Raw genomic sequence first — 22,287 nt, 5'->3', positions numbered from 1 at the left:
ACCAAGAACATTACTGAAGCTCCGCAGGTTAACGGTTCACGTTGATCCGAACGTTAACCATTCACAGCCGGTCGGCAGGTGGCGCACAGCGGAAGCTTCATGTCAACCGTCTTCAGTTTAAGACGCAGCAGCACATGCACCACTGATATATCGGAGTAGCTAGGTGTCTGTGTAATATAAGTCTTGCCTAGTTTGATTTAATACATATTCCGTCCCAGAAATATCACTGTTTTGAACCACTGTGCTTCGGCCGCAAAACGTTGCAGCGGCTGTGTCGCTAAGTATTTTATTTTGAAACCCCAGCCAACGGAAATGTGACTTATCACTTATACTGGCTTGACAGCGGTTCCACAGGCACATCAGATGTACGAGGGGAATGCTGACCTAATTAACTCTACAAGGGACGACAACAACAACGACGACGACACACCGCAGCGACCGGAGTGAATGTCACTTTACTGTAAGTCCTTGAACAGTTTCCTTTGGGTCTTAAATCGTGTCGCGCTAATTGCCATTGAACACGCTCAGGAGGACTCTGTAGTCCCGCACGGTGTGTAGTGAAGGAGATGCCAGCAGCTGTTCGCCTCAAGGTGCCTTAAACAGGAGTGATCCCGGGTTTGCGCAGGTGAAACACCTCATGGTGTTCTACCTCAACCTCTATGTTTGTACCAACACGTCGGCGTGACTTGAGACAACGACATTAAGACAACATATACGGACGAAGTGTCGTATCGTTGACTCAGAAACGTCCCTCGCTTGTGATTGAGTGTGATAGTGCAGTGGACTATACACGTCGCTCTCCTTTTATTGAATTATCTGACAGCAGAGGCATTTACGTCTTGAGTTAAAAAACCCTGACTGTTGTCAGTCTGGTAAAATGCATAATGCACGAGCCCTCCATTTTGGATGAAATGTCTCGGAGATATTATCCCAGCAGTGGGTTTACTCATGCGTTTCATTTGAGTGACGGACCTCCATTCACACTGTCAGTCACGCACTTATTTGCGCTTTAATCAGTCAATCAATGCCCGCTCTGCAAGAATGAATCGTTCTTATTGAGTAAAGCTTACCTAACAATTGTTTTCATGCTTATTTTGTTACATTGTTTGATCAATTCATCATTTACTTGATGAAGTGAGAGTAGTTATGGACTCTTCCATCAGTTCACATAACGAAAACCATCAATTAGGAAAAAAAAAGTGTCAACAATAAGTGACAAAGAAATACAGAACAAAAACAGCTCATACTGTTGTTGCTTTTCCTCAAGTCAAAATAAATACAATGCATCAGAAAAGTGACTAAATGAATGAGATAAGCAGGCAAAAAGGGGAAAACATCTATAAGAAGTTAGAGACTGATGGCGTGTGTTTGTATACAATCTGAGGTTTTACTCAGACGTAGTGGCCTCGTTGTGTTCTCGTACCTTTTTATTTTGATATGCCTATGCACAGGGGTTTATGGTATTTCTGTGATACTTGCATTGCATCCATTTAAATATTGTTCTCGGATCAGGATAGTTTTTGCTGTAAAGATGTTTCTGTAGTTGTCACAGAAAAATGGGTTTTATTATTATTATTATTGTATTATATACAGAATTTAAAACTTAATTTTCCTTCCCTGCAGCAACAAGAAGAAACAATGCGTGGGACTTGGATTTATTACAGAGAAAGCTCCACCATCCTGTCTGCCTAGAAACCAACACAGAGCTAACAAGCGCGCTATTGACTGCTGTGACCAAGAGAGAGGAAGAGGAGGAAGAAACAGCCAAATAGAGACAGAGAGAGAGAGAGAGAGAGCTTGTCCTCTCTGGATATGAGGAGGGTTTTTGGTCACAGAGATCATTGTTTTGCAGAAACTTCTCAAGGGAAAAGTAGCCATTGAAATGTCTATAATGGCTGAGCTGTCATCAGCCCAGGTGACCAGGTGCACCTGAGCGTTACTGGTGCGGCAAACACTCAGTCACCACCTGCCTGTGGGCTTTTGCTGCGCAGTAAATCTACCGTGTTGTAGATCGAGGAGGAAAGAACGTCAACGAATCCAACACATTTGAGTTTTTTGTCTGGATTATCTATACCTGGAGCTTTTTCCCCCTGCTTTGGTGGCTAACCTTGGAGAGAAAAAAACAAGCGCAGGAGGACTAATGACTGTTTGTGAATTTGGGATTTACTGAGCCGTTCATTACGGCACGGAGGGAGGCTGCTGGGGCTCGAGCGTCCATGTGCAGGAATGCAGAGCCACATATGGAGGCAGACCATACAGGTTGGTGCTAGAAGTTCATGTTACAAGAGTGTGTGTGTGAGAGTGCCTGGTGATCATATGGAATATAGTTGTAACAGATGTGCGTGTGTTTTCAGGTTAAACATAATGATCTGCTAGCATGAAATAACTGTATTTTAACTTTCTTAAAATCTTTACCACAAAGAAGTAAAAGTACCTCCATCTGCATGTCTTTAAGAACTGACCGATTTGACTAATATCATTTCCAACCATATGGAAACATAGCGTCCAGCTATCATCTACAGACTGTCTGCACAGCAGATGCTTGAGAGAGAGCTGCTTGATTCATTGCCATACTGCTCTATAGTATTCTCCTGCTGGGACGTTGTGGTGGAAGAGGCTCGCTCACGTCTTGAACACAGTGTCCCGGGACTTGTACTGTTCACTCCTCCTCTTTTTTATTTTTTTTAGCCCATTCTGCTGGAATAACATGCATGATCATTTGCAAGGGGGGGAAAAGTGCAGTATGGCTCTTTTACTCCAAACAACTCCATGTGTTTCTCATCAAATCATGAGTCTGCCTTCCTGAAGTGTTTCTTTACTTGAAAAGGACAATTTACTTTTGCACCTCAAGACAACAGATTACCATAAGCGGAAGAACATTGTGTGAACGAGTGCTGGACAACAATCTGCGTCTTTCTTTTTTCTTTTTTTTTGACTCATTCGGCAAGGTAATTATTCTCCAGCATGACTTCATTATCATGACTAATTACTTTGAAATGAGAAACTTCCTCTTCACACTTCCTGTAGGAAGGGACGTTAAGCGTCGGGAAGTTACCACAGGGGTCTGGATGACCTGTGACTGTGTCTTGAGCACAATTTAACCTGTTTTACATTTTCAGCAGTGCTGTCAAATTGGATAAAGTAACTTTGCATGTGGCGCATACATCAATGGGGGTTAAGGTTAAACCCGTGTATCCCAGTGGGGCTGACCCGATCCTCTTTTTTTTTTTTTTTCACCCAGAGTGACTTAAAACAAGTGCTTCAAAGCACTCACAGAATAGTACGGAGGAACAGTGAGATACAACTGCTGTGTATAGAGTCATGGCTGTGATGGTTGCACAGGAAAGAGATAAGAGCTTTTCTGCGTACAGCATCTAATGTGTAGTAACCACTACTCATTTTCACGTTTGTTATGAACATACAGACTGGGTAATAGGTTGCAATGCTGCAAGACAAGATGCAAATGACAGATAAGAGTGCACAGCTATGATTTTTGTATAGTGTGTTGCAAAATGCCTTTGGCGGAGAGGGACTGGACACCTGTCATCGAAGCATGTAAATGTCCTTATCTCATGCATCTCTGCTTCCACTTCTGTGTCACTTGAACTTATAGTGGGAAGGAGGGAGCTCACAGGACCGTGAGTCATGATCTACCTCCATTGAAGCCTCTGTCAACAGGATAGCAGCAGAATTGTTGCGTAATGAAACAGACTTGTTGCACTTGATCAACTCCGCTCAATCAGGGGACTTTGCTTCCTTCATATGTGAGGTAGAAGATGTCACGGGTTTGTTTCCCGCAGACCACCAAACTCGATCATTTTATTTATTTATTTTTCCCTTCTTCCTCTGTTTGTTCTTTCTGTTTGTCATCACCATGTTGTGATGTCTGGATCCAATATGTTACATGTGTGTTATTATTAATGTGTGCGGAGTAAGTCCAGTTGAAGCGGTTTCATTTCATTTGCATGAACCTTTTGTTATCAAGTCGACGTGTTATTGTTTGTTCAAATTCTTTTGGAGTGCTTCTCTAAAGAGCTGAAGCACATTTGTCTGTAATCAAGGTAGAGACGGAGGAAAAGCCCGAGTAATCAGAGGGGCGGTATGGCTTCAATCACTCTTTACATTAAAAAGTGTAAAAAAAACTCTTCATGTGTGAAACATCTAACAATTGTAGTTAATTTGTAATGACAGTTTGTGTGTAATCATTCATTTACACGACAGAATCTTGCAAAACGATAACACAATATGAGCATCATTGATCCGCTTGTTAACTCACGTCCTCTCTTCATCCTTGCGCTCTGTAGTGAGGCGTTTGAGCAGCTGAGCCTGTGAAGGCCCCGGAGGCGGCCATGTTCCATCTCTTCCTCAGAGTGCTGGTGTTGACCCGTCTTCGCCCGTCGCCTCACGGCACCTGGCTGCCAACCTAACTCCTCGCTCCCTCTCTCTCTTCACGCATCTCTTTCTTCCAACGCCTGGCCGGGAGAAAGGTAAACATGGCGTGTTTTGCAGGATGTGTTTTTATTGTGCTTGATTTACTTTTTGGCAAATATTTGGAAAAAAAGAAAAAAAAACATCCGTAGATTCAGTTGTTGTTTTTCCTGTGAGAGGGATGTGAGGCAAACCAGGGTCGATGTGATGCTGTGAATAATAACCTGCAAATCTTCATTTCCTCTTGCTCCTCTCATTACGAAACTGAAAGAATGAATGCTCCTCAAATTCCTCAAATATTTTCAATTAGTTCACTTCATGGTACTTCTGTCAGCATCTCAGTATGGGTTCTTGTACACCTTGCAATTTTAAAGGAATAGTTCCACATTTTTGGAAAACGCGTTTATTTGCTTTGTGGCTAAGAGTTGGATGAGAAGATTGACTCCACTCCCATAAATGAATGGCTACAGTTAGCTTAGCTTAGCATAAAGACTGGAAACAGTGGGGAAACAGCTAGCCTGGATCTGTCCAAAGATAACAAAATGTACCTTCCAGCACCTCTAACGCGCACTGATTTGCACGTGTTGATCTAGTTTGTTAAATCTGTACAAAAACGGAAGAAACAACGTGGTTTTACAGGTCGGTTGGGCGGACTATGTCATGGCCATGACTTCTGTTACCTCTGTAAACAGGCTGGCTGTTTACCTTTGTTTCCACTTCTTGTGCTATGCGTGTGTTGAATGAATATAGAGATAATATTAAAGCACACTAACCTAGTTCTATTTCCTTTTTTCTAGGTCCTTGTGTAAAATGTCCTATGCACGCCACAAGCTGCTCACCTGGAGCTTACCTCACCTCCTCCTTCTGCCGCTGACCTACCTCTTGCTCTTGGCATCTCCCACAGGTAAAACAAACCCTCACCCTGCACAACCGGCAAAACCACAGCTGCTGACAGAGAACTGATAAGACATCTCACAACTGTGCCTCGTCTCAGCACTCATCTGCACTGTAAATTCACACGCCTTTGATTACTCAGGGCCGGTCTTCATCCTCCTTAGTATCGTATGATGCTCGGGTGGTGTTTACTGATCCGAGGCGGAGTGATAAGAGGACAGCTGGCACCCCCACTGTGTGTTTGTATGTGTGCCTTCTTTCTGATGCCACCCTGCTCAGTGGGTTACAATGTGAAGCAGGACAATAGGGGCTCTGTGAGTGGACATTGTGTATGTGTTTGTGTGTTGAGCGGTGGAGGACAGAAGGAGATTGGACAAGGGGCGGGATGACTAAACCGAGGCCGAGGGGTCCGGTCCTCAAACAGACTACAGCGCTTTTGTTAGTGTGTTTTTGGAAGACCTGTTTTTTCTCCAGACTTGAGTTACACTAATACCCCATAAAGTCAACATTGTTGCCATGGTAGCAACAGCGACGGATACAGCACTGTCTGAGACGATGAACTGTGTATTTCAGTTTTTCTTTTGCGACCACTGTCGGCTCGATCGTGTCCTTAAAAGATCTCTAGAATATTGTTGCTACTCGGTTCTACCAGTGTCGAAATGCAGGTATTACATTTTTTTGTTCTTTTAGATTTTCATAAATTTAAGCTCTTTTTTTCCCACATTATTTACTGCTGGCATTTTTCAGATTATAGCCATTCAATGTATTTACATTCTGTATTACCTCTCTATGTCGTAGTTTTCATCGTTCGTGGCAGAGTCCGCCTTTCCTGCGCAGGATTCACGTTGCTGAGCTGCTCACGAGGGATTCGCTGTGCACGCACGTAATCCTGTGTTAGTCTGTGATTTCACCTCACTGATATCAGCCGTTCACCGTTCACTGCCCTACAGAGCTGTATTTAGTTTACTTACTGCTAGTTCACATTACTGGTGAAACACAGGTCACGCTTTCATAAGCGATCAGTATTTGAGGTGTACGATTATAATCTTGGGTTTGTACGCGTGGACGAACTATTTGATCTGCTTCCCTGTGTCAACCATTCAGAATGGCCCGACAAAAAAACAAACAGTGTTAAGTTCTTTCTCATTGTTGTCCCATAGTTTTCGTAATTGACAGAGTGACTCGGCAGTTTTCCTCTGACCTGGACTGTTATTCAAGGCTAGTTTGGCTTCTGTGTCTGTGTGGACATTTAAGTAGCGTGAAATATAACCTCCCATTTCTCCCTGTTGTTACTTTTACAGTCTGTGTTTAATAGCCTGTGCTGTTTATTGTAACTGGCTACACACTGACTTTCTTGTGTTGTGCAATGAATGAATGGATTGAATTGAGCTTTTTCAACACTGCAAAAGCTTGAATAAGAATATAGTTTTATCACCCAGAGCAATGCTCTTGGAGAGTAACACGCACATACATAGGTGCAGCAAACTGTACCAGCTCACCGCACTGCTGATATGGGTCTGATGTGGTCTGGCTCAGAGGGTGGAGTTTCGTGCGTACTGCACACTGTGCTTTGGGTTTTAATCAGTATCTTGTTTTGTCAGGGAACAGCCTCACTTCCTCTCTCTGCTGCTGACTTGGCTGACTGCTCAATTTGCGCCTGCATGTCTGCCTTTCTGAGAAAATGTCCAGTCAAAGCCTGATCCCAGAGAAGTCTCACTGTGGGTTTCACTTTGCCCGTTTGCCTGCGACAATGCCAAGAGTACCCAACAATGCCCTGATTGATATCAACAAGTGAAATCTTGAAAAAGCCTGTGAAGCGCTGCCCGGCGACATATCCATTGGATTGGCAGATCCTTTTGATCAAACTACACGATAAACAAAACTCTTTCTAGAATGTCTCTTCCAGGAAACCAACTGTTCTCCTCCCCTTCACCACCTATTTCATGACCAACTTCCATCCCTTTCTTTTAACTATGTCCATGTTGCGAAAGGTCTTTCGCAGCGACTTTGAAGTTTTCAACATCAGCACAGTACACGATTGTTTTCTCTTTCCCTCTGTCTCCATTCCAGGTGTGTCAGCAAATCTCTGCCGGGTGACCGGCGGGTTGCTGGGGATCCACTGGAGCAGCGTCATCACCCTGGGTTGGAACTCTCTGGCCAAGGGGAGAGGCGGGGCGACATGTTGGGAGTCCTGCTGCCTGATTCCGAGCTGCAACGCCGTGTGGAGCCTCGGTGGGCAATGTGTGCTCCTGCGCTGCACGCAGAGTACGGGCTGCCCCATCACCTCCCTGCCCCAGCCCCACCAGCAGTCCATCGGCCTCCTTCAGCTGCTGTCAAAGGTATAGAGAGCACTTGCATTGGATGGCATCGGCAGAGTTGTGTGTGTGTGTGTGTGTGTGTGTTTGTTTGTGTGTACACTAATGTATACAATATTTTTCCTGTTACTTTACTTTAAGAGTCCCGTCATCACAGCAAGACGTAGAAGAGCTCGTTCCGCACAGCTTGCAGGAAGCCACAAGCCGCAGGCGGGAAAACTAACCAGCACGGTAAATTGACAGGATGTTGCTCATTTTTTAAACTTTATATTGATCTTGTTTTCATGGAGCAGCTGAAGCAGCCAATTGTATTCCCCTTTCTTTGTCGTTCTTCCTTAAATGTGATTGCAATTAGTTCTTGCAATCACACTAATCAGTGATCGATTCAGAGAGTGTGCAAATAAATAAACCTGGAAGTATGAAGGTTTATTTAACAAATCTCAAATCTGCTCTTTGCTTTTCGGATCATTCAAACCTTCAATCTTTTAACTGTTTCTACAGGAAAACCCCAAAGTGGAAACGGCTCGCCTAACTCCGACAGCACCCAACACCGTCACGCTGCTTCAAACAGCCCAAAAGAACCAGAGCCAGCTAGCCAACAGGATTGCAGACGTCGCTCCAGCTCCATCAAAGCAGAACTCAACGGACACCGTCGATTCTGCCGCGTCTTCCAACAGCAGCGATGTCAGCGCAGCCACGACGCCTGCAACTGCAATCATCACGACGCCAACACAGGCCGGTAAGAAAGCTGCTGTCTGCAGCAGTCGGTGTCGCCTATTTTCAGCCTGTTCAGTAATACGTCTTGTCTTCATTTATTAATTACGAACTGCTGAATAAATAATGTAGCAGCACTGTGGGTTTTGCAGCCTCGGAGGGAGATTTCACACGACTCTCAAGTCCCGTCTTCGCTAAAATTGGTTCATTACGTCCTTGTCCATTTTTTAAGCGTGCATTTTTCTGTCACACCCACAACATTTGCAAATAGGCGGTCTTTGTTTTAGCTTGAGCCAATGTTCGATGAAATGAAGATTTACTTTGCCCACAAATTTACTGGCAGACTGCCCAGATGTTATTTTTCCAAATGAAAGCAATATGTGCTGCGGGTGTGACAACCAATAAGCGATAGGAATGTGCCGAGTCATGCCGGGTGTCTACAAACAGGAATGATCCGTTTCTCCTTCCTGAAGGACAATACAGCCATTAAACTGACAATCATTCACCAAAAGACAAAGCATTCCATGTCATTACAGACTCAATATTTTTAGCCCTTTCAACTAGCAATATTGTTACAAGAGCAAAACAAGATGAGCTGGTTTGACTGGAAAGCTGAACGAAGGCCAGCTGCATTGTATGAGAAGCTTAGAGTACAATCAGCAGGAGCCCACTATTCCAAAGGGGAACATCTCTCATTCCCAGTTAGATTGAAAGGGAACGCGATTTATACACATTGTGATCGGTTTACTAGTCATGTGGTGGAGTACTCTGCCTGTGTGAACAGTCATTACATCTCTTATGGCTCTGAAGGGAGTTTTGTCAAGTCGTGAGAAAATAACCCCGACGATGCAATAAGTGGACTGGATGACATACGGTTGCTGTTTACAGGGAAGGGAGGGTTTAGTGAATAAAAAAACGCAAGGAGTTGCATCATGTAGCATTTTTGCAGCTTGATCCATACTAAGGACTGCAAGTAAGGGTACGTCGGCCTCTGCTGCATACATTTTTTGTTTGCATTGTTTTCTTTTTTCTAGATGCATAGCGGTAAAAGTGAATATGCCACGTACGGATGAACAGAGACTGTATTACATCTCGCTGTAAATACTGATGCACATCGTTTCTCCTACCGCATCCCCCTCACCCACTTAGACCCCCAAGTACATGCATCTGTGAGACCTGTTTTAATTCGTCTACCCAATAGATCATAATGAAGTGATCATTTCATCGGTTACTATACACTTTATGTGCAAGCGGCCCCCAGGGGGTGTTATTTATTCCTCTCCTGTTGAATACTCTGCTCTCCGAGATGTTTGTGTCTGTCGCTTGTACTTTTAAACCATCTGATCCTGTTTTTTCCATGACAGTGAGGGAGCTGGTGGTGTCAGCAGGAGAGAGTGTGGAGGTCACGTTGCCCAGCAACGAGGTCGAGCTCAACGCCTTCGTGGTCTCAACGCCAGGTAAAACCATGGAGATATTCCATAAACTATTGAAGTTCATCACCGGGAAACTTGTTATTTTGGCAGTTTTCTGCAGAAATGTCATTGATATGTAGCATAATTGTATTACACATGTAGGTTGAATTTTATTTTTTCATCTAATTATTTTCCAGAGTATAGATCTTTCATGGAAATATAAGCTATAAATTTGACTTCAAGGGAATTTGACTTCAATGTATTCTAATTGCAGACTGGGTGTGGTTTAGCAGGTTGTGATATTTGTGTTGTTCAGCAATGAAGTAAAACCTGCTTGAGGGTTGCATTACTGAGTTGCCATCAGCGCTCTGTCCTTCACACTGAACACTCGCCGGAGTATTCAAAATCCAGACTGGAAAAAGGAAGATTACACGGTTACCAAAAGGGATGCACGTCATCGTTTTGTTAATCTCTTGATCCCTTCTCGACACGCTCAGACGATCCCAAAAATCTCTCATCTGGAAATGATCCTTATCTGATGGATTGTAATTAAACGCACAAGCTTTGTTTGTCGTTGCTGTTTCTTCACAGGGACCAACTATGAATTTGACTGGCGTCTGATAACTCATCCCAAAGATTACAGTGGGGAGATGGAAGGGAAGCACAGCCAGACACTAAAACTCAGCAAGGTACAGAGCACAACATATTCATGTCCTGCTAAAAATAACATGCAGCTGGAGCTCTGTTGAATGTATAAACAGAAGGTTTCAGTTCTGTGTAAAGGACACGGGTCGTCTCAAAAAAGATCACTTCCTCTTCCTGCTTGCTTGAATTCCTCTCTCTCTCTCTCTCTCCCCCCCCAGCTGACTGTGGGCCTGTATGAGTTTGAGGTGATGGCGGAGGGGGAGGGGGCTCGTGGAGAAGGTTACGTCAATGTCACAGTCAAGCCAGGTGAGGTCCAACATGTCAAACCTCGTTCATATTGTGGCAGTCTCAGCAGTTGTTGGGGGGGGAAGAGAGTGTTTATGTGTCCCATTTCAAAACAAACCAAGGTTGGTCCCAAGATCTGGGCCACTTTCATATGTGGTCCTAAATCCGATACATGTCCGATCACTGGCCATAGGACCGTTCTCACAGCGGTCCTATCGAAATGAATGTATGTGTCTGTCCACATGTTAGGAATATTTCACTCGAGCCGTGGTAACAATCATTAAACAGGACATTTATTCTTGCAAGAAGGAGACAGAGTTGATTCACATACAGTATACATGGATCAAGGCTGCTCGGAGATTTATACCAAGTAAACATCAGTGTCGCAGGCAATCTACGTCACGAAAGAACACACACACGAATTGCCTTCATACAGCATATTCTAAGTATCGGGACACTTTAACAATTCGTTCTAGTACAAAGGTCACTTTTATAATCGGAAGACGCCATGAAGTATTGACGCTGTCTACAACTTCATTTACCATTACAAGCAGTGCTGAGTGTTCTTTCGGATAGACTAAACAGCTGTGGTGCTTAATGTCAGAGGAAGTTCACACGAGGACAGGGTCCCATAAAAATGACACCAGACCTTGTAAGCCCACATTATAATTAGTCATTTAGATTTTGACTTTAACACCACATTAAACTTAACTATGCAGGCGCAGATCACTCACCATACAGTGTTGGAGCCGTTCTACAGAAGACATATCTCTCTCTCTCTCCACTGAACTGAACGGCAGTGCGTGATTGGTTATCAGACACTGATAATGTTTTACTGACCAAAAAAATACTTTTTCTATATTACCGAGTTCTTCGGCTACATTGGGTGTCATGTTTCGCTCAGTAGAACTCAGATTTGAAACATCAGCAGTTATAAAAGACGGGGGAACTTTAGATCTGTTAAATTGAGCAGTGTCTGGACTCCAACCGCTCCAGTGTGTATTATCGGACCAATGAGCCGGTCGAGCGACAGTCCCCCATGTGTGTTACATTAATGGTTGCATGTGAGGCGTTTTAGGGCAGAAGTCCGTTCAGATATGAGTCACTTCAAACAGTCCAGGCTGAATGATTGGATCTGGGGAGCAAATCTGAATTGAGCATTAAGCCCTGTAATGTGAACGTAGCCTTTGATGCTGCTAAACACATTGTAATATTATGGTGGATAGGAGGTTGTGTGGCTCCGACTATCTATTCATGCAATCTAGCTATAATTGTGTCATCCTGATTGTCCATACTGTAATTTTCTTTTTCTTCCATTTTTGTCTTTATGATTTTTTTTCCTTATCTGACTCGAGGGCTGAAGGATAGAGAGTCATATGCTGTACAGATTGTAAAGCCCCTTGAGGCAAATTTGTGATTTACAAAAATCACAATGACATAAGACAAACATGGCAAAGCATATGCAAAGCAAAACCGTCACAAGTGGCTCACAGTAACACTGACTGAAAGACACTTCATGAGATATTACAGCCTCAAAAAATCATTACGTTACTGCTGTGTTCAGTGAGGTTTTGATATTGACGCCGTCATGTTTTGCTAAGTTTCTTCTTATATTTGATAAAACAAAACGATTCTAAAATTTTATTTTTAAAAGCTTTATAAAAAAGGTCTGAGGACAGAACTGTTGAAATGTGACATGGTTCTTATTTTAACCAGTGCCTGCATGTAGTTATCTGTGCGGTGCTTTCTTTTATGGAAATTTGCAGATTGGTAATAACGGTGTCCAATAGTCCACATGCTGATTCTAATAAGATCATTAATATTATAGTGTGTGGCTCCTCTGCTGCAGTAGGCGTCCAGAAGGGCATGACTAACGTGGGATGGTGTTGTCTTCCCTAAGTGTCGGATGTGAATGATCAGGAATCAGTCCACAGGTCTGCCTCATGTTGATTAATTAAAGGTTACTGCAGACTGCCTCAGTCCCATTTCTTGCTTTCCACCTGACAGAGCCGCGGGTAAACAAGCCTCCTGTTGCCGTAGTTTCCCCAAAGTTCCAGGAGATCTCCCTGCCAACCAGCTCCACGGTCATCGACGGCAGCCGTGAGTGACCCACACAAACATATTAACCAGCAGAGAGAGAGAGAGAGAGAGAGAGAGAGAGAGAGAGAGAGAGAGAGAGAGAGAGAGAGAGAGAGAGAGAGAGAGAGAGAGAGAGAGAGAGAGAGAGAGAGAGAGAGAGAGAGAGAGAGAGAGAGAGAGAGAGAGAGAGAGAGAGAGAGAGAGAGAGAGAGAGAGAGAGAGAGAGAGAGAGAGAGAGAGAGAGAGAGAGAGAGAGAGAGAGAGAGCAGGTAGAAAGTCTTTCCCTTTGCAACATTTAATACATACGCCTCCTCCTCCTGTGTCCTCCTCCTCCTGTGTCCTCCTACCTTTTTCTCCTCCTCACAGAGAGCACAGACGATGACAAGGTGGTGGCTTGGCACTGGGAAGACGGTAAAGGTCCCCTGTGGGGGGCGAAAGTCTCTACTGACTCCCCCGTCCTCACCCTCACCAACCTGGTGCCCGGGAACTACGCATTCATGTACAGACGGCCTTGACATTGTTTAAACTTTACGAGGTCCAAAGGTTTCTCATGTGTTTTTTTAGATAAACATCCCACTCAAGACTTTACAAAGTAAAAAATAAGTAGATAATAATAATAATAGTAAGAAGAAATTGGCCTCTTTTTTTTTCTTTCTCTATGTGTCTGTCATAAGTATATCTTTAAAAGCAGAAGCACAGCCGGCTATGATTTTATAGACGTGTGTTTTTATTTAAGTCACGTGTGTAATTATTAGATTTTTGTTTGCCATACAGTGTTACTATTTAATCTAATGGATGTCCTTTCTCAGTTTGACAGTGACCGACTCAGACGGAGCCACAAACTCGACGCAGGCCACCCTCTTGGTCAACAAAGCCAAGGACTACCGGCCTGTGGCCAACGCCGGCCCGAACCAGGTCAGAAGTTCTTTCCATCGTCGTGGATCTGTCTTTTTAAAAGCACCAAACCAACGTTTTTTTTTGTGCTCATATGAATGCGAAGTAGCTTACTTAAACTTGAAAAATGTAAAGATGTCAAAATGCATTCTTTTCAACCAAACCAGTACCATCCCGGTAACCAATTGTTGGTCTTTCCTCTTACTTCATCCAGGTCATCCAGTTGCCACGCAACTCCATCACTCTGTCTGGCAACCAAAGCACCGACGACCATGACTCCCTGTCCTACGAGTGGTCCCTCACCCCTGAGAGCAAAGACAAGGTGGTGGAGATGCAGGTGAGATACTGGCGGAGGACGCATACTATTATCTCTCATGTTACTTCAGTTTTATGTTCCCTGGATAAGAGAATCGTGGCTGACAGCGGCATCTTTTTTGTGCTCTTTCAGGGCGTACGGACGCCGATCTTGCAGCTGTCGGCTATGCAGGAGGGAGACTACACCTTCCAGCTGACTGTGACGGACTCCGCCGGACAGCAGGAAACGGCGCAGGTCACCGTCATTGTGCAGCCAGGTGAACAGCTGGAGAGCAAGCAAAGAGCTCCTGTTTATGCCATCAGTATTGTCTTCATTGAAACGTTGAGAGGAATATTTGGTTATTCAGCTGCTGAGGACATTAATTACAGTTCCCTACAACTGTTACTCTTTTCTTACTTAATTTGATAGTCATTAACTCTTTTTTTTTTTAAGCCTATTTGTTCAGCTGTGTGCAGTTAAGCTCTGCGTAAAGACAGACTCGACTCCTTATCTCAACATTCCTCCTGCACTCAATATGCCCTCTGTACCAGCTCCTGTTTGCTCTCCCTCTCTTCCACAGGTTCTATACAAATATACACATCAAGTGTGAAGAGCATACTAAGCAACAGTACATAATGTAGCTTTATACATGGCCCATATAATGTGTGAAGCTGAGGTCAGTACTCTAAGCTGCTGCTAGGGAATTCTATTTGCTTAAGCTTTGGTCAAAAGGATTTTGCCCCGGTGAATAGGAGGTACACGTGTGTGCATGTGTGTGCACGTGCACGGTCGACCTGATAAGCACCTGGTGTGAACTGTATAATGCAAACACACACACTGGCGTGGTGCTCTTGTAGAGTTTGAACAGGAACCGTTACGTGAACTCGCATCCACCTGTAAGGTCAGACTGTCAACCATTTGAGTAATGATCTGTGAAAGAAACACGTTGACCTTTTATGTTTTTATATTATTTATCTGTTTTTTCTGAGATGTTATTTGTTACTAATTGTTTTTTTTAAGATAGAATTATCTTTTTCAATAATACATTCTCACTTTTGATTGAAATATTTACGAAGGCGTATTAGAGCCTCTGTAGGCGTCTGTCAAGGAACCGCATCGCGTCACTTTGCAAGGTTGGATAAACGTCTTCACACCACAGTCGCCAACATTAAACACTGCAGTAACATGAGCGGCTGAGTGCAAAATATATGAATAATATCAGTATTTAGTTACCTTCATCAAAGAACACCAAAGGAACAGGAAAGGAAATGCGTATATGTATCTTTTAGGACCTGCCAGTGGTCAATTTACCATAAGTACACTCTTCTAAGAGTTTTTCTTGCAAATTTATAACCTCAGAAAATATTTAATTGATTTATCGTGAGTTAGTGAGGCTTTTTTCTCGTAAATTTGCCACTTTAATCCAGGGAATATCTGTAAATTTACGATGTTAATCTTGGAAATTCTGAGTATTTTCTTGGAATATTAGCCTACTCATTTGACTCTGTAATTACTATTGATTTTACCCACAATGGCCTTAATACATCATCGTTAACATTGGTCCATATGTAAAACCATTGGTTTGCACTATTGATGAAGGAGGATGTGCTTAGGCTTGCGTTGGTCATGGAAGAAGTACGTTATTGGTTTTCATTTAAGGACAACCAGACACTTTTGACAGCCATTATCCCACTTACTACTGTATCTGTCATGTGGGTTGTACAATGGAGATGTGTTTTTAGTTTCATCTCACTCTCCGTCCTCCAGAAAACAATAAGCCACCAGTAGCAGATGCAGGACCGGAGAAAGAGCTGACGCTGCCGGTTGATCGAACCACGCTGGATGGCAGTAAGAGCAGCGACGACCAGAAGATAGCCTCCTACCACTGGAAGCAATCCAAGTGAGTCAGACACACTTATGCACATAATTGCGCAGGCAGTTTGCATCGGCTGCAGGCTCCGAGTCGATGCAATAACTGAAACCTAGTCATTCCAATGTGTTTATGTATCCAAATGTACAAAAGAAGCTGATTTCAAAACAAACTCTGCTGCAGTGTCATCACGGCTTATCCGTCCTTCTGCGGTACGTGCTCTTCCTCACTCTTCCTTTCTGTTTCTGTCCGTCTGTCCCTCCATCAGGGGTCCTGATGGTGTGAAGATAGAGAATGCAGACACCGCCGTTGCCACGGTGACTGGTCTTGAGGTCGGCACGTACGAGTTCACCCTGACCGTAGCTGATGAGAGGAAGCTGCAGAGTAGCCACGCTGTGACGGTCATCGTCAGAGAAGGTCAGGAGATTTAAATGCATAGTTAGCTGAGCTTCCAGTCGGACTGGTGAGAACACACATACTGATCCTATAGACACATGATTATAAACACTTACACACACGATCAGATGTCCATTATCACACATAGTTACATACACACACATCTGTCTATATCTATTCTAATGCAAACTCGCTGATAATAATTCAAAGCCTGTCAACAGCCACAATAAGAAGTCTTAAATCCATCTATTGTTCATGTCGTAATCCCGTTATTGTGTCTGAATTCTTGCATAATATCTTTTGCCGGTAGAACTGGACCAGCCGCCAGTGGCTCACGTTGTGTCGAGTCCACCCATCGCTCTGCCTCTCAGGACCGGCACTCTCGATGGATCTCACTCCACTGACGACAAAGGTGGAGTCAGCTACCTGTGGACCAGAGATGACAGCAGTCCTGCTGCGGGGGTGAGACTGGCCTTTGACTGAATTTTACAAATGAGTGGACGGAATATAAAACTAGAGAAAATTCCACCTTTTAGAAGACCTTACAACACATTCGAACAGAAACATTGTAACACTTCTTTGTCTCTTTGTTCCAATAGGAAGTACTGAACAACTCTGACCACCAGGCGGTGCTGTTTCTGGGAAACCTGGTGGAGGGGAAGTACAGCTTCACCCTGACTGTAACGGACAGTAAGGGACAGACCAGCACTGACAGCGGCACAGTGGAGGTCAAACCAGGTGAAGTGGGAAAAAAAAATGTTCTATTACTCTTTCTATATTATTGTGTTTGCTCTATCCACTGACACATACTGAACATTTTCAAAGTGGGTACATCATAAGGTAAATTACAGCATTTCATCACCGCCCTCTAAGGAGGATTTGGAGTTCATTTTTTCCCTTCGACCAAGTCCAGGCATGCAAATGTTTTCCACACAGCAAGAGACTCAACAACCAGCATCAGAAGGTTGAGCAGGTCAGTGTGCAGCATACGGTGCACGGACACAAACGCAGCCAGAAACTAATCCGTCACTTGGGGCTCTGGCCTCTTTCCCAGACTGCAGAGTGTCAGACGGGTCCTGCAATCAGTCTCCTGTTTTTCCTCCTCTTTACTAACGCTTTCTTTCACTCTTCTTTGCTTTAATCTTCAATCTCACCTTCTCTTTTTCTCTCTCTCTCTCGCTCTCTGTTTATCAGACGTATGGGAGCGTGACCTGGTGGAGTTGGTGCTGGAGGTCTCTGTCTCCCACGTGTCCCACCGTCAGCGCGACATGCTGCTGCGCCAGGTGGGCGTTTTACTGGGCGTGCTCGACAGCGACATCACCGTGCGAGAGATCAGTGCGTTTAATGAGCACAGGTACTGAACCTTTTTTGATGCTTGATTTTAAGTTTGATTTCTGGCCTGAAATCCCTCGATTTTTGTAAAAAAAAAAAATGGTAATGAAGCTGGATTAAGACTTTGGCTCGATTAGTGGACATCACTATGTAGGTAAGAAAGCGTTTTTCTCTATTTCCTCCCTCCTCAGTACTCGTCTGGTCTTCCTGGTGTCGGGCGGTCCGGGGCGTCCTCCTCTGTCAGGCCGCAGCGTTGCACTGAGCCTCGGCAACAAACTGCGCAAACAGAAGAATGACTTTCTGATCTACAAGGCCCAACGAGTGGATACAGTCAGTGAGTACTTGGCAAATATAGTTTGTAAGAAACGCACAACAAAGAAAAGGAGTATTGAGAGTTGCGATTGTATGTTGTACGCTATATGTTCACCGTTCTCTCATCCAATGCCCCTGTTTATGTTCTATGATACGCGTGAGTTATGCTGTTGCTCCTTAGTTGTCTCTGTTTCCTTTCTGTAAGATAATCTACCACTCTTGGGATGTTAAAGCTTTAGTTTATTTGACTGTACACTCTCCTTCCTCAGTCTGCCAGATGAACTGCTCGAGTCACGGCGAGTGTGACTCGTTCACACGGCGCTGTGTCTGCCACCCGTTCTGGATGGAGAACTTCATCAGAGCTCAGCTTGGAGATGCAGAGAGCAACTGCGGTGAGATGAGATGAATCTTAGTTGAATATTTTTCCCTTGGTGCATCAGACAAACACTGCGATTGAGCTCATAAGGCTTTAATCTCCTTCATGTTCTATGTATTCTGTGACTTAGCAATAACAAACTTTGCTTTTGAGTCAAACAAATGTTTATTTTTCAGAGTGGAGCGTCCTCTACGTGACTATAGCATCCTTCATGATTGTGGTTGCTATAGCAACAGTTGTATGGGGGATGGTGTGTTGCTGCAACAGGTGAGCTAAACGTCTTAGGACGCATACAGTAAATGCATCATTTCCGTTCTCTTGGGACTGTGTTTTACCCACTTCTTATGGGGAGGTAAACAACGTAGGAACACAATAACGCGCTGCATTTAAAGTCACATGCTGTCATGACACAAATGACGTACGAGGAAGCAAGAAATGAGTTACTTCCTGGCAACATACAGAACATGTTCTCAGACAGACGGAGGTTAAAACCTAGAAGGTCTCAGTCCTGAGGTTGTCACTCTCAGGACTGAGACGCTTGTTGATGTTGCTGTCGTTATTGCTTTTTTGTGTTTTATAAAATAAGAACCTTATTTATGTGAAACTTTGAGTTCATCATTAAGTTATAGAAAGGGGCAGGACCTTCTGACTCTTTTTCGAACATTATTTATTTATTTAGAATTTTCTGTATAGTTTTACTGTTTCTATTTGTTTTCTTATTATTTGTTGCATGTTCAAAATAGTTTTATTTTATCTAATCTAATGGTGTTTTTTTATTTCCTGAAAGGCGTAAGAGCAAAGTGCGCAGAAGCAAAAGCAGGTATAAAATGCTAGAAGCTGATGAGCGAGACAGTCTGGAGCTACAACCACCTAGAGCTGGTAAGACACACACACACACACACACACACTATCACCACCACTCATGTAGTTCACTAAATGAAATATTCTGCTTTGGTACAGCCTCAATTTCACATCCTTTCGTTTCCTTCTGTCCTCCTTCCCCTCCACCACCTGCCTCCTGCAAGCCCGCATGAAGCCGGTGCCCGCTCCCACCTCCTCCGCCCTCATGCACTCAGACTCTGACCTGGACAGTGAGGACGGGCAGGGCGGGGTCCCGTGGACGGAGCAGGAGCGCGGGCATCTTCTGCGCCCCCAGAACGGCTCCCTGAGGAACGGCCAGGGGCCGGTGAGGGGCAAGAAGCAAAGAGAAGAGCTGCTATAGCAAGAGAGGAGGGGGGAGAACACCCCTCGTCCAGCGGTCCCCCGCCCCGCTGTTCCTCACTCTTCCTGTTTCGCTTTTGTTGTTCGTCAACACAGAAACCTCACACCTCTCATCCATGAAGACCGACTGTGTGATACCTGGATTAAGGAAGGGAAAGAGAGGAGCAACATGTTGTCCTACTGTCACAGAAGAAAAACAAAAAACCCACCACTGTACTGACATTTCCCTGCTCCCACACTGAGCCACTATGGAAGGAAAACAAGCTACCATTTCACTGAGAAATAGGGGTGAGCACTGTCTTTTGAATAGTGTAAAGATATAACATTAAACCCCTGTTATTTAACACGGAGACATAGAGAATGTATTGTCACCCCTCTAACTGATGGCTCACGAAGTAGCCTGAGTGATACCTGACTATCTTGATTGATAAAAAACAAAACTGCTTCGATGACACGAAAACCAGCCACTTGACACGCTCACACCTTGCCTCATAGACATGCATGTATGCACACAAAGATGTCCTATTCACTCTGCTCCAGGTCGACTTGATGCTACCAAACTGCCATGTAAAAGCCCACGGCTAACTCTGCACTGATTGTTTTTGTTAGTAGCCAACATGGTGACTCGTCGGAAAGAAAAAAACACAACCAAAACAAGAGCAAAGGACAGCAATGGACCCTCCTACAAATATGAAAAAAACATGTGCATGAAGAGATGGCCTGCATGTTTGTATGTGTGGATTTATTCTGGCTGATGTGTCAAAAGATGTTTCTTCAGAGCAGTTTGTATGCTTTTATTTCTATTAACACACGGAAGAGTCGCAATGTGGGCGGTCAGAGGCAGAAGATCCTTTAAAAAAAACAACACTGTGCTTTTATTCTGAAGGTTTCTCTGTGGATGAGGTCGCTGGGACAAACACTGGAATACACAACGTTAATGAGTTCGGTCTCGACGGACGGAGAAGATGACGAGATGTTCACAACAAACGGGACTGCTTCCTCACTCACCTCAGTCTTCATTAATGTAACGACTCCTTGAACCATGAAGACCGCTTAGGTTTTTTTGTTTTGTTTTGTTTTGTTTTAAACAACCTTAAGGCTGTGATTAGATGTCGATGCACTTTGATTTCATGTCTGTGAGTTTCAGTCTTATTTTCTGTCTTGTTGGTTGAAAAAGGGAGATCTGTGATGGTTAGAATTCGGGGGGGAAAAAACAACTTGACTGCATTCAAAATGTATCAAATATTTAGTTTCCTTGGCTTTAAAGATGAAAGGATATACTTGAGCCAACATGAATGCAGTTCAAGTCCAGAGGCGCCTCAGTAATTTAAACCTACCTGTAGGCTGTGTCACAAAGTGGGAATTAAACTTTTTGATCCTGTGAGAATTTCAGCAACCAATTCTGTTTGGCTCTAAAATAGGACCAGCACATTTGTCCTTGCCTCCCTTTTTGGCAAATATTCCGTTTGTTCAATTTGGGGATTACAAAATTTCACGGAAATATGCATGAAAAATTTGACATTAAAACAAGCAGCGCTAAACTTTAATTAGTGAGTTGTGCGTCCGAAATGACCTGAAATTGTGTAAACAAACTTCCCACAAATATGATAAGAGCAGAAGGTTAATGTGAGGAGGAACACAGACGAGCATCTCTCTCCTGTGAGTCAGCACTCAGTGAGAACTTTAAATGACTCTTCCATTGCTTTTGAAACTGACTTGTAATTCTACATGTTGAGTCACTTTTATCTTTTGGTTTTTTTTCCTGCTGAATGTTAAAGGGCTGTTGATTCACTTTAACTTGTGCTCTGTGTGGATTAGCAGTCTGTTCGATTTATTTGCAAAAACTGTCTTCTTTTGTACTGTTAAGTCCTCTCATGCTGTTTGCTCTGCTGCACTAGTTTGGTGCACATCAGGCCAGGGCAGAGATATTTAAAAAAATCTTTTTTTGCCAATTTGTGTGAGGCAAACTAAAGTCAAGTGCACCCATTAATGTCATATTCTTATGTTTTTGCACATCATAGGGGATGACTTTTGGAGTAATTGCCAAGTTTTGACTCTCATTCCGAAGATAATTCTTAACCTATTTGACCAAATTCAGCATGTCTTCTGTTACACGTACCACATTAGCCAGTCCCTTTGGGGATTTATAAATTAGTGAATCGACCTTGACTCTGACGGAGTCCACTGTGAAGGCAGGCAGAGAAAATGGGGAGCAACTGTTAAGTGTGAAGGGAGTTTAATTTAAGATGTTTCGATAAACGTGTAATGAAGGATTACCCCTCCTCTTTCCTTCTCTGTGACCAGACCTGATGCAAATGGATAATCTGTAAATCAAAATAAAATGTTTCAGTTTGTTCTTGAGTTTTCGGACAAAACAAAAGGTTTTCCCCCCATTTCTTACTATTTCCTGTTTGTCCTTACTTTCCACTACTAAAAGGACCATGTGATGTGGCAGATTTTCCTTTGAATTTCATATGTTCACCAAAGGCTTTTTATAATAGTCCTGTAATGTTTGTTTTAAGTTACAGTAGAAGCCTGAAACATATGCAGCTGAGATCATCATTTTGAAGCTTAGTTTTCTTCCTCTATTGATGTAAATGACTTGTCTCCAGGCCTCGACTGTCTACGATGCTGTGTGTTACTGCGCCTCAATGCAGGTGCACCACCTCCTATATTTTCTCCATCCTTCTCGTACTTTCAGGGCATTGTAGTGTACGAAACAAACTTCGTCAGATGCACACTACACACCGACTAACAACCTGCTAGCTGATGCCACCCATTGACCCTGAGATAAATTCTCCTTTTGTAGTTTTTCTCAG

The 22,287-nt window shown here is 43.6% G+C and overlaps 1 protein-coding gene across 1 annotated transcript; it reads left to right on the top strand.

The window, feature by feature from the left end:
• The first annotated feature begins 340 nt into the window (after window positions 1-340).
• Window positions 341-21,829, top strand: kiaa0319l (KIAA0319-like). The gene is made up of 25 exons (XM_079176756.1): window positions 341-460; window positions 1,624-2,259; window positions 4,305-4,487; window positions 5,226-5,332; window positions 7,393-7,661; window positions 7,779-7,868; window positions 8,139-8,376; window positions 9,716-9,808; window positions 10,355-10,452; window positions 10,627-10,714; window positions 12,701-12,793; window positions 13,139-13,271; window positions 13,582-13,687; window positions 13,881-14,003; window positions 14,115-14,238; window positions 15,729-15,861; window positions 16,100-16,248; window positions 16,538-16,689; window positions 16,827-16,965; window positions 17,422-17,581; window positions 17,751-17,893; window positions 18,141-18,263; window positions 18,424-18,514; window positions 19,035-19,126; window positions 19,273-21,829. Exons 4-25 carry the CDS (start codon window positions 5,239-5,241, stop codon window positions 19,467-19,469), a joined length of 2,928 nt encoding a protein of 975 aa, XP_079032882.1. The 5' UTR covers window positions 341-460; window positions 1,624-2,259; window positions 4,305-4,487; window positions 5,226-5,238; the 3' UTR covers window positions 19,470-21,829.
• Window positions 21,830-22,287: the final 458 nt, after the last annotated feature.

The sequence above is a fragment of the Pholis gunnellus genome (assembly GCF_910591455.1).
Source record: "Pholis gunnellus genome assembly, chromosome: 16".
Lineage (NCBI taxonomy): Eukaryota > Metazoa > Chordata > Actinopteri > Perciformes > Pholidae > Pholis > Pholis gunnellus.
The sequence above is the reverse complement of the archived record's forward strand: the minus strand, read 5'-3'. Positions and strand labels throughout refer to the sequence as shown.